The sequence below is a fragment of the Pipra filicauda genome, unplaced genomic scaffold (assembly GCF_003945595.2).
Source record: "Pipra filicauda isolate LSUMZ 115617 unplaced genomic scaffold, ASM394559v2 scaffold77_size3566232_pilon, whole genome shotgun sequence".
Lineage (NCBI taxonomy): Eukaryota > Metazoa > Chordata > Aves > Passeriformes > Pipridae > Pipra > Pipra filicauda.
Window position 1 is genome coordinate 1,260,123 of NW_024104953.1, and position 16,802 is coordinate 1,276,924.

At 49.0% G+C, this 16,802-nt stretch overlaps 2 protein-coding genes across 12 annotated transcripts in view; one reads left to right on the forward strand and one right to left on the reverse strand.

Moving 5' to 3' along the window:
- Positions 1-645: 645 nt before the first annotated feature.
- LAMP5 (lysosomal associated membrane protein family member 5) lies at positions 646-15,007 on the forward strand. The gene is made up of 6 exons (XM_027748036.2): positions 646-1,014; positions 1,292-1,464; positions 1,678-1,809; positions 1,891-1,996; positions 3,272-3,460; positions 9,602-15,007. The coding sequence occupies exons 1-6, from the start codon at positions 975-977 to the stop codon at positions 9,778-9,780; spliced, it is 819 nt and encodes a 272-aa protein (XP_027603837.1). The 5' UTR covers positions 646-974; the 3' UTR covers positions 9,781-15,007.
- Positions 14,090-16,802, reverse strand: part of PAK5 (p21 (RAC1) activated kinase 5) — a 250,509-nt gene continuing 247,796 nt past the window's right edge. For all 11 annotated transcript variants that reach the window (XM_039389848.1, XM_039389849.1, XM_039389852.1 and 8 more), the window contains one exon: positions 14,090-16,344. In XM_039389848.1, the coding sequence (XP_039245782.1) occupies positions 16,189-16,344 (156 nt within the window). In that variant the 3' untranslated portion in view covers positions 14,090-16,188. The remainder of the gene's footprint in view (positions 16,345-16,802) is intronic.

Consider the following 16,802-nt stretch of genomic DNA (forward strand, 5'->3'; position numbering starts at 1 on the left):
CTCCTTGCTCGGGGAGGGGGTGCGCTCTTATCACCCCACCTCACAGCCCCTTCTCCCCTCAGCGCCGGGCAGGGGCAAAGCCCTGTGAGCCCCGGCACAGCTGGCACTGTCCCCCCATCTGAGGCGCAGCCCGGGTGTCACGTCCTCCCTGCTTCCCCAAAACACCCCGCCGGTCTTGGTTTTTGTTCTATGCACCTTTCTCGGGGCTGTCGGGACCTACGGGGTGGTGTGTTTTATGTTACAGTAGGTGTTATGGTTCGTCGCGACATCTTAGAGCTCAGGTGTGTCGGTGGCCGCTCACAAAAGGCTGCGGGATTGCTCCTGACCTTGCCACACAAAAATAGCTGCACGTTTCCTTCTAAATTAACACGCGAAGCAGCTGTTCGGCTTCATCGAAATTAGTGACGCTCCGTGAGCAGCCGGCTGGACTAGATATCCCCTCCTCCATCCACCCTGCCCCGTCGGCCTCTCCGGCGGGGACCGGCGGCAGGGCCCTGGGGCGGGAGGGACCCGGCCCCGCTCCCACCGCCGGCCCTGCCCGGGGGAGCGGGAGGCGCTGGGGGTCAGCCCCGCTCCGCTCCAGCCGCACGTCGGGGCGGCCCCAGGTCCCCGCGGGGATCCCCGGCAGCCCCTCCGCGGGGTCCCCACCGCCGGAGGGTGGGAATCCCTCCTCCCCGCCCGGCCGTGCGTACGCCCCGTCCCTCGGCGTGGGCGCCTCCATCAGCTCCGCCGGCATCTCCCCTCCTCCTCCTCCTCCTCCCCGCACACCCACACACTTTCCCCGTCCCTCCTCCCCGCCACTCCGCAGCAGAGTGCTTTTGCAGCCTGTGCGGCTCCTGAGAAAGGAGGTGTGCAGCTTTTTTTTTTTTTCTTTCTCCTTTTTATTTTTAATTGTTTTTTTCTTTTCTCCGGGGCGGACCCTTTGGGAGGAGCAGCTGCAGGAGCCGCGGCCACGCCGGGACCGAGCAGGGAGGATGGCCGGGGGGCGCCTCCCGGGGCTGCTTCTCCTCTTGCGTGAGTACCGCGGCGGCGAGTCGCGACAGGGAGCCCTGTCGCGATGGGGCAGCCTCTGGCGCTGAGACAGACCCGGCGCTGTTCGAGCACCGGTCCCACATCACCGCCCATCGGCTGCCCCATCTCCGCTACCTGCTCTGTCGCGACAGGGACGCCCTGTTGCGACAGAGGAGCTTACTCCATCGGGCTCGGGGGTGCCGGGGGTGTTCAGGTGAGCCTGCAGAGGCTTGGGGCGAGGGGCCCATCGCTGCCGGGCTCAGCCCCTCTGTGCCCGCAGACGCCGCGGCTCGCCTGGCCGCCGAGCAAGAAGTTGAAAACCTCTCCGGGCTCTCCCCTAACCCCGAGAAGGACATCTTCGTGGTGCGGGAAAACAGGACGACGTGTCTCATGGCCGAATTCGCCGCCAAGTTCATCGTCCCCTACGACGTGTGGGCCAGCAACTACGTGGATGTGAGTGGGGGCCGGGGGCGGCGGGGCGGCCCGGGGGCTCCCGGGGCTCCGGCAGGACCGGGGATGGCACGGGACACACACACACACATCCGCCGGTACTTTGGGAAAGTCCTGTATCCCCTCCGAGGATTTGCAGCCGGGGCAGTGGGGGGGCCGTGGGTTCCCGGAGGAGCCCCGGGGCCGTCCCCCTGAGCCCCCGCTCCCCGTTTCCAGCTGATTACGGAGCAAGCCGATATCCCGCTGTCACGGGGCGCCGAGATGAAGGGCAAGTGTGGCACTAACGAGTCGGAGCTGGAGCTCTCCTGGCTGGAGCAAGCGTACACCCTCAAACTCTTCTTCCTGAAGGTACGGGCTCCCCCGCACGCCCGGGAGCTGGGGAGGGGGCGCGCCGGCGTTGCGGGGTCCTGACCAGCCCTGTCTCGGCAGGAGGGGCACAACACGTCCCGGGGGCCAGAGGCGTTCTGGAGGCTCAGCCGGATCCAGTTCACCTACGACACCTCCGAGCGCACCTACTTCAAGGACGCCGTGAGCCGTAAGCGCCCGGGGGACGGGGTTTAAGGCGGATCCCGGGGGTCTGGCGGGCACCCCGCGGGCTACTCGCCTAAGCACAGCTTAACGGGGAAGACCTATACCCGCCCGACAGAGCCGGGACTAACTGCCGGGTTTAAACGGCGAACTATTTTTTTTGTGTCCCCCCTCCCCTTTTTTATTGTGTTTAATGACCGCGGTTGCCGTGGGAGGAGAGCCCAGCTCTGCCCGTGTGCTGCGCTGCCCCAGGCTCTCCGGCGGGACCCAGGGCCCGAGGGAGTGGGCAGGGGGCCACCTGGGCTGAAAAAGCTTGTCTCCTCTCCTCTGGGAGATGGTTTTTAAGGTTAATTATTTCCTCACTTCTGATGATGGTTGAATAGGTGGGAAGGCAGCGCTTTCCCAGGATAACTATGAGATTGACATCAGTATCATACTCCTACACACCTCTGCACCCAGCAGCCTCCTCTTTTCTCTCTGGGTTTCCGTTCTTTTGGCTTTCATTTTGTTTTTATTTCATTTCTGCTCAGAAATTATTTGTCTTGTATCAAAAACTGAAATACTGTCATCTGCAAATCATTCTTCCTCAGGATTTTCAAACTCCGGTGAATAGCGGGCTAAGAGTTTGTGCTGTAAGATACCGTAGATATGGGGCTGTTTTCCCACTGGTGTTTCTACTGTTTGAGTCCCCAAAACACGGTGGTGGCCATGCCTCATCAGCTTCTGCCAGTGTGAAACACTGATTGCTTTTCTGTGCTGCTGGAGGGGAACAAAGGGCTGCAGAAGAGCGGGAGGTGGAAGGCATCCCTCATTCCACCTTGCTGAGCCGCATTCGGCCTTCGTTTGTGAAACGAGCTTGATGGGAAAATATTTTATTGTAACTTAACGCTTGGGTGAAATGAACACATTGTAGTTTCAGGAAAGGCATTATGGCCTGTTTTGCTTTGTAGCGTGGTCCCCAAATTGCATCGCTCCTTCCCACCTGAATTCCGAGCTCAGGTGCTGCTTGAGTAGGAATTGCCGCTTCCCAAATGTGGGGAGTATGAGCACAGTCCCAGGCTAAAACTTGCACGTGTGTCAATAGAAACCATTCCTCCAGCTCCACGGGCCCCAGGTCCTGCGACAGGAGCGCAGGCGGCGGTGCTGTGGGAGCAGCAGAGCGCGCGGGCGCCGCATTGCGCACCGGCTGCGCTCCCGCGTGTTCGGCCCATTGCCTTTGTCACTAAAGTCACCTCGGGCCCCCGGAGATGGGACCTGACCTCTGTTTGTGTCCCTTGGCCAGCCGGGAAGCACACGGCCAGCTCACACCGGCTCTCGGCCCTGGTCACCCCCGCTGGGAAGTCCTACGAGTGCCAGGCCCAACAGACCATCTCCCTCATCTCCAGCGACCACCAGAAGTCGGTGCAGCTCCTGCTGTCGGAAGTGCGGCTCCAGCCCTTCGACATCCCCGCGGATTTTGTCTTCAGTGAAGGTAAGGTGAAGGCAGGGTGAAGGCAAGTCCTGCGTCCCCAAGATGCTGATGCCACCGTGGCCTTTGGGGATGTTGCCATGTACTGAAGGAATTTGTGTCCCACCTTTATCAGAGCACCATCCTCTCACTCCAGCTCCCTTATCGGTGCTCCCTGCAGTCCCTCCAACCTATTCCCTGCCTCTGTGGCCCTCCAAAAACCTTTACAAATTCAGCCTAGCTGCTAAATCATGCCCTGTCTTTGCATGTACGTTGGCTTCTGTGAGGACTTGTAGAGCCAGGTTGCCAGCAAACCGGTCCCTGGGGAGTCCTGCAAGGCTTAGGTGTCTCCCCTGCAGCACAGAAGCTGCTTCAGCACAGCTCCAGGGGTTTCTTAGGGCTGCTGCACACTGAGGGAAAACCTGAGGCTGTGGTGGCAGGAGATACTTGGGATGCATGTTGCTGGCTTCAGTTTGATTTATGGTCATTGTGAGGGTGAAGGAAGCATAGCAGGGACTTCAGTGAGGCGCCTCATGTGCCAAACACAAGGGATGTCATTGCTCTTCTTGGGTTTCTCTAATGGTAATGGTGGATAAAAGAAAATGTAAGTTAAGGCGTGCTGTTTATATCAAAGGGTTGTACTGGAGCCAGCAGCAATACTGCCATGGGGCAGAATTCCTGCAGTTTTGCCTGCCTTTATCCTGAGGAACCCATGGTGCTCCTGCTCCCTGACTCCCCCTTGGCTTTTCCATCAGGTTGAATGAGGGAATGCAAACATGCTTACCTGAATTAGGTGAGACTAGTCCCCATTTTATAGCACTGCCTTATCAAATTAGTTAAGTCCATTAGTGTAACAAGATGCAAATAAAATATGTAATAGCCAAATCTTTTAATAACGAGCTAGAAAATGGTGGTGTTATTTTCAAGCCCAGCATTAAAAACGTGGGGCTTCATTATTTTGCATGTGGGAAATACATTAGCACACAATAAAAACCCAGCAGTGACTGCAGAGCTGAGCACTTTGCACTCATGACTCGCCTCCTCTCACCGAAGGAGTAAATCCGTGCTGTTACGTGTGCTGGCTCTGGCAGAGCTCTGCGTGGCTGGATTACTCATGGCAGGGCCAGTGTAGTATGGAGTAGGTTTTACATGTGGGCAGGCGCTGGAGGCTGAGAAAAGCATATTTAAAATATGCAGGTTTGGACTCTGTTTGAGCTGCTGTGTCTCTGTGATACCAAACTAGAGAAGTCTGAGAGCTCCCAGCTAAAACAACAGAACTCAGGGCTCATTGCCAAAGGAATCTACCTGCCATTTTCATGATATGCTCTTTCCTGTCAGGCAGTAAATTTGTTGCTTTCTCTTTTTTTTCCTTTGTTGTAGTTTTTTTTTTTTCTTTTTCTCCAGGACACAAAGAGACCCTGGTTGGTTTAGCAATCTTTAAACCTGCGTGGGCAATTCCTCCTCCGGAGGAAAGCGCAGCTTCTCTCTTTGTCAGGCTTTGTTTTTTTTGTTGTTGCTGCTCTCCTTATTCAATTACCTTTCTTTTTGTCGAATTCCACTGAAGTTAAATAGCAAAGAGCACCTGGAGAGGGTGGTCAGAAGTGCCTGAGAGGTCATTTATCAGTGAAGCTTCACACAGTCCCCACCAGCCGCGCCGATGAGCTTGTCCGCGGCACACGCATGGCAAAACACGATCCTTTGTGGGGTCTGAGAACCACTGCCAATCTTAAATTACAGTAATTAGCCTTCTCCTTTTTGGTTCATTAATTTCCCATTAGGTAAAATTCCTATTAATTATGAACAAGCTACAGAACACTTTAAAATATTTTAGAATAGGGAAAGAGACCCGCTAGAGCAGAAGAATCACCAAGACGCAGGAGGGTCAGGGCCCTTTCACCACAAAGGACTGGGGGAAAGTTTTTTTTTCATTAGTCCTGACACTGTTCTGCCAGGGATAGATTAAAAATCTTGTAGGGACTGATTGGATTGTGTTTATTTTTTTGAATGCTTAAACTCATGTGCTAAAGTATCATTTTTTGTTTTTTTTTAAAGACACCACTTCCAACCTTCACAAATCCAAATATATATATATATATATATATTTTATGTTTTTCAATGCAGAAGCAGCAGAACGTTTTTTTTCATTCAGAGCTTGGTAATTTAATTTTTTAATGGGGAAAATGTGTATATATTTTCAGCTTTAAAGATGAGTAAAAAAGATGAGCTGGATCAAGAGGGTGCGAGGAGAACATTTAAACTGACGGAAGAACCCCAGAGAAATTGCCAGCTCTTTTGATTTTTATATCTATACGTGCAAATGTAATGCATTATGGTGGAAAATACAAAGGGATACAAAGGCTGAGAATTAGAGACTGGGATCCTGGGAGGTCTCAGCTCGGTCTCAACTCCCTCTGAGCCACCCCAGTTGAGGGCCACATTTTCCCGAGGGTCCTTGGCACCAAGATGTGCAGCCACATTTAAAAAAGCACCTGATCTTTCTATTTTTTTCTTTTTTTTTTTTTTTTTAAATCTAATTATTTATAAATACCCACCTCAAAAATCCATCTTGTCATGCCCATACATAACTGGCCCGTTTTGTCCATCCCTTTGGACAAATCCCCGTGCCAATCCTCAGGCTGGCATTTGCGGCTGCCGGGAAGGCGCCGTGTGTTTGTTGCCGCTGTTTGCTCTGCAGAAGGATCTGAAACAAGAAAATGGGCCTGTGAGGTGGTTTCGTAGCCCTAGTACAGAAATTGGACGAGCACTCACCATAGAAACGGCGGCAGTGTGTGAGCCTGGTGCTGCAGCACAAGAGAACAATGAGCAACGTACCTAAACGCCTCCTTTGTATCCGTCTGCAGCCCGTGCTCCGTGGGGCAGGGACCAGGGACTGCGGGGTGGCACCTCTTGGGGGGAAAAGGGGCGGCCCCGCTGCGTTTGGGATGCGACAGAACTGCAGCCTTACCCCAACTTTTAAGGGAATTAAATTTGCCAGGGACCGTTTTGCTTTCCTGGACCGAGGGTAGATCCCATCGGTTTGGGAAATTTTGAGATCCCTCTGACCTGGAGCAAAATATGGGTGAAAATTTACCAGAAAGGGCCGTTCTCCTGCAGGATCATTGATTTAAAAATAGATAGCAGTTCCCAATGCAGTGGAGTTTCATTTGTCGTGCATAACCAGCCCACCTGCCCACACTGTGCTTGGTGGGGTTGAATGTCTGAGTCTGTGTCTGCCACGAACTTCATGCAAACCCTTCTCCCCTCCTGCTCCCTCTTTGGCTTTTCCTTGACCAGGAATGATGCCTTCTGCCTGTCTCCCCGCAGTGCCTATGTGGTGAAAAATGCTGTATAAATGTTGAAGTACGTTGATACAAACGTGAAAATGTTTTTGTTTGTTGCAAAATGACACGTTTTAACATTATACTCATGTTAAAATACAAAATTCATCCTCCTAGCAGTCAGCACCTGGAGAGCCTGAGTCCTGCTGCTGGTGTGTTTGTGCTGAGCACTTGCCAGTACCTCTGTGCTGGGTGGCCCCCAGCCCCATTCCCCTTCTCCCCACAGTCTCCAAAGAGCCCAAAAGGGATGCCTGGTGGTCTGCTCCAAAAGGAGAAGATGGATGTGTGTGGGGAGGAGAAGGTGCTGGGAAGGCAGGAGGCAGCTGGTGTGCAAGGCTGCCTGCTCTGCCCGGGGTGGTGCAGCGGGTCCAGCTGGGGAGCAGCATGTTTGGGGGTGAGCTGCTGGAGACTGCCAGCTTTGCTTTTTTTTTTTTTTTTTTTTTAATCCTCTTAAAAAAGTGTCAGGATGAAGAACTATCTTCCTTGGCTGCTTGCAAGAGTTGACACCTTTTTGAGTTGTGACTCAGACACTTAAATACAGCCGTGGCTTCCTGTGGACACCAGAGCTCTGGCCACATCCTCTGGCATATTTTGTGCTCTGCAGCCAGTTTGCTTTGGCAAAAGCTGGGGGAATTCCAATGTTACGAGCAGGTGCTTTGCAGTTGGGTCCGTTCTCTGCATCACAGCAGTGGTGCTTTGCCTTCTTCACTGGCTGCAGACCCTCACATTCACCCCATTCTCCTGCAAATGCATCACCCTCGTGTAGGGAAAGTGCATGGGCAAACCTGGTGTGTTTGAGCTGAGTGGAATGCCCTCAGTTGGGTTTACAGCAGGCTGCTTTCCATTTTCTGTAGGGTTTAAGCTAAACCACTTTCAAAGCAAAAATCAGGTCCAGCTGCTGTGAACTCCTGCTAATTGGCACCTCAGCACACCCTGGCCTGTCAGGCTGTCTGTAGGTGGGTACACAGGATCTCCTCTAGCATGGATTTTTCCCATGGTGTTGCTTCGTATGCACACGTGTGCAGCGGGGCTGTGGGGTTGGAGCACCCCTGGCCCCGCAGCTCTGCCCCGTGTGTGGCTTTTCCTGCAGTCAGCTCAGCCTGCTGGTGTGTCTCTGAGTTTGGTCAGGCCTTAGAATCCTAAACTGGGAAGAATTTCATAAAGCACTAGAAACCCAACTTTGGGAGCTAAATAATAATAATCAGGATTTCCCCCCCCCATTCTCCTTACTACAAACAAACAAAACCCCTGCATTGCAGCAACTGCTGAATCGCCCGTACCACAGTCCTGGTGATTAATCACTCCTCTGGTGAAACTGTGAGCAACTGGAACCGAAAAGGACATTCTTTTTGTTAGACTACATTTCACTTTTTCTTTTTTTTTTGTTTCACTCCATTTACAGCTTGAAATGTTTCCTGGTGGCACCGCTGTGAGCCCGGTGCTGGGAGGAGGCTCCGCTCCAGGACACACTGGAGCTCCTGGAGGTGCTGGCACTGCTGGAGACAGGTCCCTGCTGTCACCTCCTGCCTGGGCCTGGGGGGGGGTGTCTCTGGGTTTTTCCTGCTCTTTAACACATGGCATTAGATTTGCAGAGCATTTGCTCTTCGTGGTTATTGCAGATCTCGGTGTCCTGCAGTGAGCTGCCTGGGGAACCCATCTGGACAGTCTTTAGTGAGGGCAGGAATTCGTGGTGCCCTTTGTATTTGCTCATCTAACACTCAGCCTTTTTGTTTTTCCATTTTTTTTCCCCTAAAGTTTTCATTGTTTTCAGCACATTCCTAATACTATGAAGATGATCCAGGGGCCAGAGAACTGGCCCTCTTGTACCACGTAACCTTTTTTTTTTTCCCCCAGAGTTAGAATTTTTGTTCTTTCTGTCCTGGCAGCCCCACCTCAGCAGTGTGGGCTCTACCTGTCCATCAGCATGGAGAAGCAGCAATCCTGTGGGGAAAAAAGTACAGTCAGTCAGGCCTGCAGCAGACTCTGGAAGTGTAAGGGAACTGAACTGGGATTGCCAGTGTAATGTGTTTTCTGACCTTGGTGGCCTTTACAAGCACAACAGAAAAGTGTTTTCGCCTTGTGGCTGTGGTTATTAATATTTTCTAGAGGTTTATCAGACCATGGCAGAGACTCATCAGCAGAGGGAAGAACACTGGGGGGCTGCTGTTGTTTCTGCTCATCCTTTGCCGTGTTTGGTGAACAACACGAGGTGCCAGGATGCTGTCTGACCACAGACACATGTTGTTCTGCCAGGCTGGTGAACTCCCTGTGGGGAGCACATGGAAAGGGGAGAGCGATGCTCTTAAACCTCTGCCACCTTGCAGATGGGGGGGGAAGTCTCTGAATGATGTGCAGGGCAAGTCTGATGCACGATTAAAGTCTGAGTGACGTCGAGGCCTCATGATATCATATTTATAGACTCTATAATTAAATAAGCAAAGCAGATCTTCAGCCACAGTCAGGAGACACATACTATTGCTGTCCCATTCCCAGCAAGGCCATTGATGTGTGGCAGAGAGGTCTGAACAGGAGCTTATGGGCATAAAAGTGCTTTTTTTTACACTGTGTGGCTGGTTTGATAGATGTTACCTCTGCCTCCCTCCCTGTGTTGACTGTGATTTCACTTTCCTCCAAAGCAATTGATTTTCTCCCTGGGGCTCCAGCGATGGTTCTGTCACTGTCTTTCCTTGCTGCTGCAGCTGGTTTTGCTGTGCAGGGGCTCTCTCATGGAGCTGTGACTCCGAGGAGATCAGTTGGCCACTGCAGCAGTTCAGATTTGCAGGGTCTCATTCATGGCTCTCTTTTCCTTTTTTCCCTTTCCCTGCAGAACACAAGTGCCCAGTGGACCAGAGGGAGCAGTTGGAAGAAACCCTGCCTCTGATTCTGGGCCTGATCCTGGGCTTGGTGATCGTGATCACCCTTGGCATTTACCACATCCACCTCAAGCTGACAGCCAGCCAAGTGCAGATTCCTCGGGACAGATCTCAGTACAAGCACATGGGATAGGGAGCAGGATCGAGCAACCCGAGTATTCATCAGGTAGAAAAAGCACTTTTTTTCCTGTGGGTGAGGAAAGGTTATGGGGGGGCACGAGATGGTATTCACAGCACCTCATGGTGAGCATTTCATGGGGACACGCAGGTCAGGGCCGGGCCTTCACTCAGTCAGGGCAGAGTCTGTAAGAGGACTCGGTGTCTGATGTGAGGTGTCTGTGGCAGTAGGTGGTTTGAATACCTTCTTAAGCAGCTGGGCTGATCATCTGGAAACAGAAATGCTTCACATGTCAAATTTTAACATTGGGAGCAAAATTAGCTTTTTTTTGTTCTCTTTTTTTTTTTTTTCTACCTCTCCCTTGAGCTGCTCTGGGAAGTGTTGAGCCCTCTCTGCTCCTGTCCATGCAGGGAGCAGGGCTGAGGGACAGAGTCCCTTCATTCAGGCCCTTTAATGAAGGGACTCAAACCACATTCCTAAGTTTGCACCCATGTTAAGGACAGCATGGAGGCAAATACAGGTGTGTTTTGAAAAAAAAAATTAAAGGTCAGAACCTGGAGCTGATATTAATTGGAGTAACTCCAGTGGAGCAGATCACAGTCAGCTGTGGAGCTGACCCCACACTTGAGATCGAGTGAAGAAAGTTTGTTTTTGCTTCTTGAGCCACATCTGAACTCAACTTTAAAAAAAAAAAAAGGTAAAAAAAAAAAGTATTGATACACAAATTATAAAGTGCCGTGCTACTGCAAGTCAACTGAGAAATGCTTCTGGCTGGACATCCTGCACGTATTGTGATTGTTGTTGAGATGTTACATTGCTACCTGCAACTGATATTTTCACAACAAAACAAAAAAAAAAAAAGAAGAAAACAGTAATGTTCAAGTTACTATGCAGATTATTCAGGTATAATCTAATGTAACAGAAAAAAATATAAGGGAGTCCTCGAAATCTATCCTTAAATGTAGACAATTTTTAAAATTAATTAAAACATGTACATACATAATAACTTGATTTGCCTTCTTCTTTTGAAATGATGTAATGCTTTGTCCTAACTCCATGATACCTCATGGAATTGGTGCAAAAATACCTCTTGCTGAGTGGAGGTTAAATGTAGGATTTATTCTAGCAGGAGTTTTGGAGCAGATGGTTTGGTGAAGATATGGTGGTGGTTCAGTATTCTGTGATTTGTTGGTTATTTTTAATATTACTGTAATCTCTTGGTTGCTTTTCTTACATGTTTTGTGGGCAATGGTGTTTCAATCTGGTACTGTCCAGTTTCCAATGAAGCCTTTGACTTCCCTCAGCAGGAGTTAGTCCAGGCCTTGAGTCAACTTAGGGTATGCAAAATACTTTCTCGTTCTTTAAGCTGGTTTGATCCAAGCAGTGACTCAGACAGACTGTCCTCTTTCTGCTTAAACCCAAATAATAATCAAAGAAAAATAGTAATTTCAATGCTGTGAAATGTAAGAGGAGAAACCTCACTGGCTTTTAATGCTGTAGCCTCCTCCAAAATTTACAGGTTTTTTTGTTGAAGGTGGATGCAGCACGAGCCTTCCTTTAGTCTTGTCTTACTCCTGGTCTCATTTCTTTATATTATGCTTGGCTTTTTTTTTTCTCATTTGGATTTAAGAAGCGTAATTATTGCGCTGTTGGTGCTTGTGGCTTTGCCCTTTTCTTTCAACATTCCGGTGAAAGTGTTCTGGGCAGGCTTTAGCTGACCAAGTGCCACTGCCTACAATGAGCTGATTATTAAAAAAAGGTTGTTTTAGAGGCAGTTAGGAAAAGCCAGAGGTAGCAGGAGGGTGAATAAAAGGATTAAAGGTTCATCCTCAATAGAGAGGAGCCACAGTTATCAGCTTTGTCCTGCCTCACCCTTGTCTGCCCTCCAGCCAGAAAGGCTCTCCCAGCCAGCTCCCATCAGCCTGGCACATCTGCTCCTGTATTTGACATCCAAAAGAATAATGGGATTAAAAAAAAAGGAAGCAAACAGCTGAACTGCAGATGCCAGAGGAGCCCCTCCATGGTCGTTTGTCTCCCGAATAGCACATTGTGGCCGGGTGGCTGCAGGAGCAGGATATTGGGATGGCCCCGTGTTTGAAGGCAGCGAAACCTGGGGCTCAGCTGAGCTGCCAAGTGTCACTGTAGGAGAGGCAGTGGCTGAGGGATGGAGCTGCTGGCTGGGCATAATATCCCCAGGGTGGTTTGGGAGTTTGTGCCTTGCTCAGCTGAAGCTGCTGGTGGGTTTTAGCCTTTAGCCCTTGTGTGTCACGTCGTTGCTTCTCCCCCTGCAGAAGGTGAGCGAGACCCGCCTGGTGTAACTGGGAGATGCTCTCAAACATCTCAACATGTGGTTAAGGTGGAAAAAATGCTAATTTATGGTCGACTCTGCAAACTGATTTTAATTCACCCTGCAGTGACCCTGTCGGGGTGGTCACAGCAGGGCAGCTCACAGGAAGCCGTCCTTGCCTGATCCTGCTGCTTGAGCCCTGGCCAGTGCTCTGAAGTGGGGCTGACCCCCCAAAAAGCTGGTGCAGCTCCTGTGACCCTCTGCCTACAAACATCAAGAACTTTTGTTGCTTTTCATGTCAGATGATGGAGGTTTCCCCTTAGGAAGCTCCTGGCATCGCTTTCAGGTGGAATGTGTCTGTAAGCTATTAGTTGCATGAATACAGTAATTATTTTTGTTTGTTTTCTGAATTGATAGAAAATAATTTTTTTGTTGGATTGAAATGTTTTTCCCTCTCTTTTGTGGGGAAGAAAGGAAATAGAAACAATAATTTCAGCTCACTGGCAGTTTGTGCCCCAGACTGATGTATGTTGTATAAAGAAAGTTATTTAGGATGTTGGGTGAAAACCCTTTGAATATTTTAATCCTTTCCATCCTTTTGTTAATATTTACTTAATTTGATCTGAATTTTCCATTGCTTAAGGCTTTTCAAGCCTATTTATGAAAAAATTATTTATGAGGTTAAAACAGCTGTCCAGCTTCCCTCCTGCCCATTCAAGCTACAGCAGCATCTTAAGGATGGCAGCACTTTATTGTGATTTAATTTTATATTTATCTTTCATTCGTTGATGGCTTATTATGGTCTAGCTGCAAATTGAATGCTTTGCTCTATATAGATGTTTATGAACACATCAGTTCATGGTGGATAAATATAAGAAACTTATCACCCTACTGAGCTCTTTAAGGACCTGTAATAATTAGGCACTTACTAAAGCAGCTGCTAATGACTTACCAAGTACTTATGATTAGAACTTTAATTATAAATTATTGATGTATTGCTGAGGAGGGGACTTACACAGCCAGCAAATGTCCCGGCCTCTGCTACTGAAATGATGGGGATTTGTGAATGCTTTTAGAACTGTGACCTCAGAAAAAGCCATCATTCCTTAGTGCCAGGCAGGAATAAACTCCCTGGAGTACCCGGACATACGTGGAGCTCGGCATCAGCTTCAGTCAGCTTGTGCAGCCCAAGGTAACAGACCATGGTTATTCCCTGCTTTTTGCCCAGCTCTGGCTTTATTTGAAGTGCTGAGGGTGAAACAGCCGAAGTTAAGATTTCTTGTTTGATTGTTTGGGGTGTTTTGGGTTTTTTTAGGTGATGGCTAATGTATATTGAAATATTTACTGATGTCAGCAACCAAAAGTAATCAAGAGTAATATAAAAACCTCACTTATAAGACTTGGAGGTGGCAAATAACATTGTAGCTTCATCAGCTGACTGGTGCTGCTGGGGAAACTGGGAGGAATGTTGTCAGTAGGCGTGAGAGCTGAATGGTTGTAAGCCAAAAATTCAGGATGTGTAAGGCCAAAAAAAAAGGGATTATTTAAGAGGCAGGGAAAGCAAGGTGGAAATGTTCCAAGAGGGACAAGTCCTTCTGGAGAACTTCATCTTGCAGAGGTGTGTGGGTGTGCTCGTCACTTCTCAAAATACTCTGTACTGTCTGACTGACCACAGTCTGGGTGTTTTATTCAAGTGCTGGCATTGCCAACTCGTGTTGAAACATGTGGGGTTTTCTATGTTTAGAGGAGAATTGTTTATTTTTCTAACGTGAGTGTGTGTGTGTACATGGGTATGTTTGGGGGGGGGCCTCTCAGAATGGTGAAATCACAGTATCTTGGTTTGAAATGCCTATTTGTCTACTATTCTTCTAAATTTAAGCCTGATGTTCTTGGATAAGTCTTTTTTTTTTTCCCCTTAATTTTGGGTGAAGGAAAATTCTTTTTTTCTTATTTACTTGGCCCAGTATTGTGGGACTGAGTCAAATCTATAAAACAGTAAAAAGGCACAGGGGAAAAAAACCACACTGAAACTTGAAGTGTTTATTAATTAATTTATTTAACTTGCATGTGCATTTGTCTCACCAGTAGCTGGTGTTCACAAAAAAAAAAAACCTTTGAAATCGACAAAACTTTCAGTAAACTTGATGAACACTGTTTTAAAGTATCTAATGATAAGAAAGTTGCAGAAAATTCTTCACTTGCACAGCCTAAAATGTGCTGAATATTGAAGAAAAAAACCCCCCACCAACCCCTTTTTTTTAATTTTTTTTTTATTCAAAGATGGTTAAAAAAGTTTAACTTTTGTGGCTAGTACTACAGTTGTGCCTGTATGCCATTGCCTGGACTGGTGCAGCCGGTTTTCCTGAGTTGTCAAGACTACAAAACAGACCCCCTGGAAGGCTGTGGGTGCTGCTCTCGGCCGGGTGGGCACCGGGAGCGTGTTTGTTTGCGGCGGGGCGGCGGGAGCCAAACACATTTTCTGTAGTGCCCTCTTAAAATGTGCAAACAGGGTTAAGAAGAGAAAGCAGAGCGGGGGGAGTAAGACACACAGATGTGAGAACATCTATTCAATGTTCCAGTTCATATTTATCTCCCTTTTTTTTTTTAAATTGCTTCTCTCCCTTCAAATATTCTTTTAAGTTTTTAAGGGCAGAACTAAAGGAGCTTCTTTATTATTGGCAACTCTTTTCTCCCAGAGGAAGATCTTTAAGCAACAGCTCCTGCCAGGTTTAGATGTTTGGTTATAATTTACTACAATAAATAACAATTAATTTATCAACTATGAAACTCCATCATAAGAAAGAAACTGAGTTTTCACAAAGTTGGCTTTGTGGTTCCTTAAAGATACTGTAAAATGAGGTCAGTAAGAAAAAAAAACAACCAAACTTGAAAAACATGGCTTTTGTATCATACATAATTAAAAAGAACTAATCATTAATAAATAAAAATCATTTATCATTGAAATAATTATGAAGCACTTCTAAAAATTTTAAAGGCAAATCTATTTAGGCCTACAGTTAACATGCAAAGTCATCCAACAAATAACACAAAATTGTACCGTAGTAGTCAACTGTTGCATCAACATTCAGAAAGGTCTGGACAGCAGCACGACTTCTCCTCTCTGGCAAACATCTGGCAGCACATCCCACAGGTCTGCCGGAGCTCTGGGGATCCCGCTGGGTGATCCCTTCCCGCTGCCAGAGCTCGACAGAAACAACAGAGGCTTTTGTGGTGGCAAAACTGGCCCGGTGGTGGCGTAAAAAAAGGGCTGGCCGTGGCCTGGGCTGACCCTGGAGCAAAGGCAGGCCGGGTGCGTTGGCTCCCACCCTGGGGAAAGGGGAGGGAGACCCAGGTGACCACTCACATTCAGCAGCAGCTCTGCCACTGCGTCACAGCCAGGCTGCCAGAGTGCCCACAAGCATCACTTATCCTTGGCTCTTCAGGCTGCCGAGAGGGTGGGATGAGTGCTCTCCTCACCCCATGGGAAATCTGCAAAACCTTACAACTTCCTAAAGGTGGTTGTGGGCTTTTTTTTTTTTCTTTTTCCTGTTTTCAAAAGGGTTAAAAAAGTAGGAAACTTTAATCTTCTCAAATTCTCGCTAAGGTAACACTTATTACTTCAACTAACACAACAGTTACATGACAAAGTACTGCAAATTATCAAAACGGACTGTACAGAAAATTACAAACTCGTTGCAAAATACATTGCGCTGCTATGACCGAGATAAAAAGTGCTTTGTTTTGTCAGAAAAGTGTTCTTCTGAAACAGAAGTGCCGTAGCCTTGCAGTGAAATTCCGGTGTTTCGCTCTGGCTGTGCTCTCCTCGTTACCTTTCCAACCTGTGCATTTGGTGCCTTCTCCCTGGATGGCTGGGAAGACAGCAGCGCTGGGGAGCGATGGTCCGTGGTGGAGCGTGGCCTCCCAGCTGGGACCAGGATCACTCCCCTGCCCCTCACACACAGGGAGCACAGAGAGCACTTCCTTGGTTTTTTTATACACTGCATTATTTAGGCAGGGCTGGTTTTCCTTCACAAGGTTTTACTCCTCCCTGCCTGTAGTTCCCACACAACTGCTGGCATTCCCACACGGCCGTTATCCAGACTCTGCACTGACCTTTTCCCAAAAAGCTGCCGGCTTCAGCGATGCCTGTGTTGCCTCATGAGGGGCACAATGCAAGAAGGGGGCCCAGCCAGTTTGAGGAAGGGGTGCCTCAGCAGTTCCTGTGCCGTGGCTCTCTGTGAGGGCTCCCGCACCAGCATCGAGTCCAAGAAGCCCCGGAGCACTGAGGAGACCTGCAAACACCACACCGGTGTTAGGGGTGGACAAAAACATCCCTTTCTGGCTGTGTGCACACTGCTTTTCTTGGGAAGACAAGGGACACACTGATTCTGCCTATGGTAAGAGCTGTACTGAGCTGAAGGGCTGTGTCTTCTACACGCTGCTCATGCTGAGCATTTGGGTATCAGTGGGGTGCACAACAGCAGCCCCTGCATAGCTCTGCGTGTGGGGGGTGAGAAAAGCATTAATGTGGGCTGAGGGCTCAGGCCTGAAGCACACCCAAAATGGGAGATGCACACAGGGTTTGGCACTGGATGTGGATGTGCAAACCCACCCACAGCAGTCCTGATATGCTGACTTGCTCTGGTCCTGGAGCAGCTTGGGAAGCACAGGGAACACGAGGCTCTGCCCAGCTCCCTTTGCCATCACTTGCTGCAAAAGCCAAGCCAGGGCTGGGCACAGACAAGGCTAT

Bases quoted from the DNA above. Each gene is read 5' to 3' on its own strand.
- LAMP5 (XM_027748036.2), top strand. From the start codon at position 975: ATGGCCGGGGGGCGCCTCCCGGGGCTGCTTCTCCTCTTGC. The intron at 1,015-1,291 runs GTGAGTACCGCG...CTGTGCCCGCAG, and splicing joins GGGGCTGCTTCTCCTCTTGC to ACGCCGCGGCTCGCCTGGCC. The intron at 3,461-9,601 runs GTAAGGTGAAGG...CTTTCCCTGCAG, and splicing joins GGATTTTGTCTTCAGTGAAG to AACACAAGTGCCCAGTGGAC.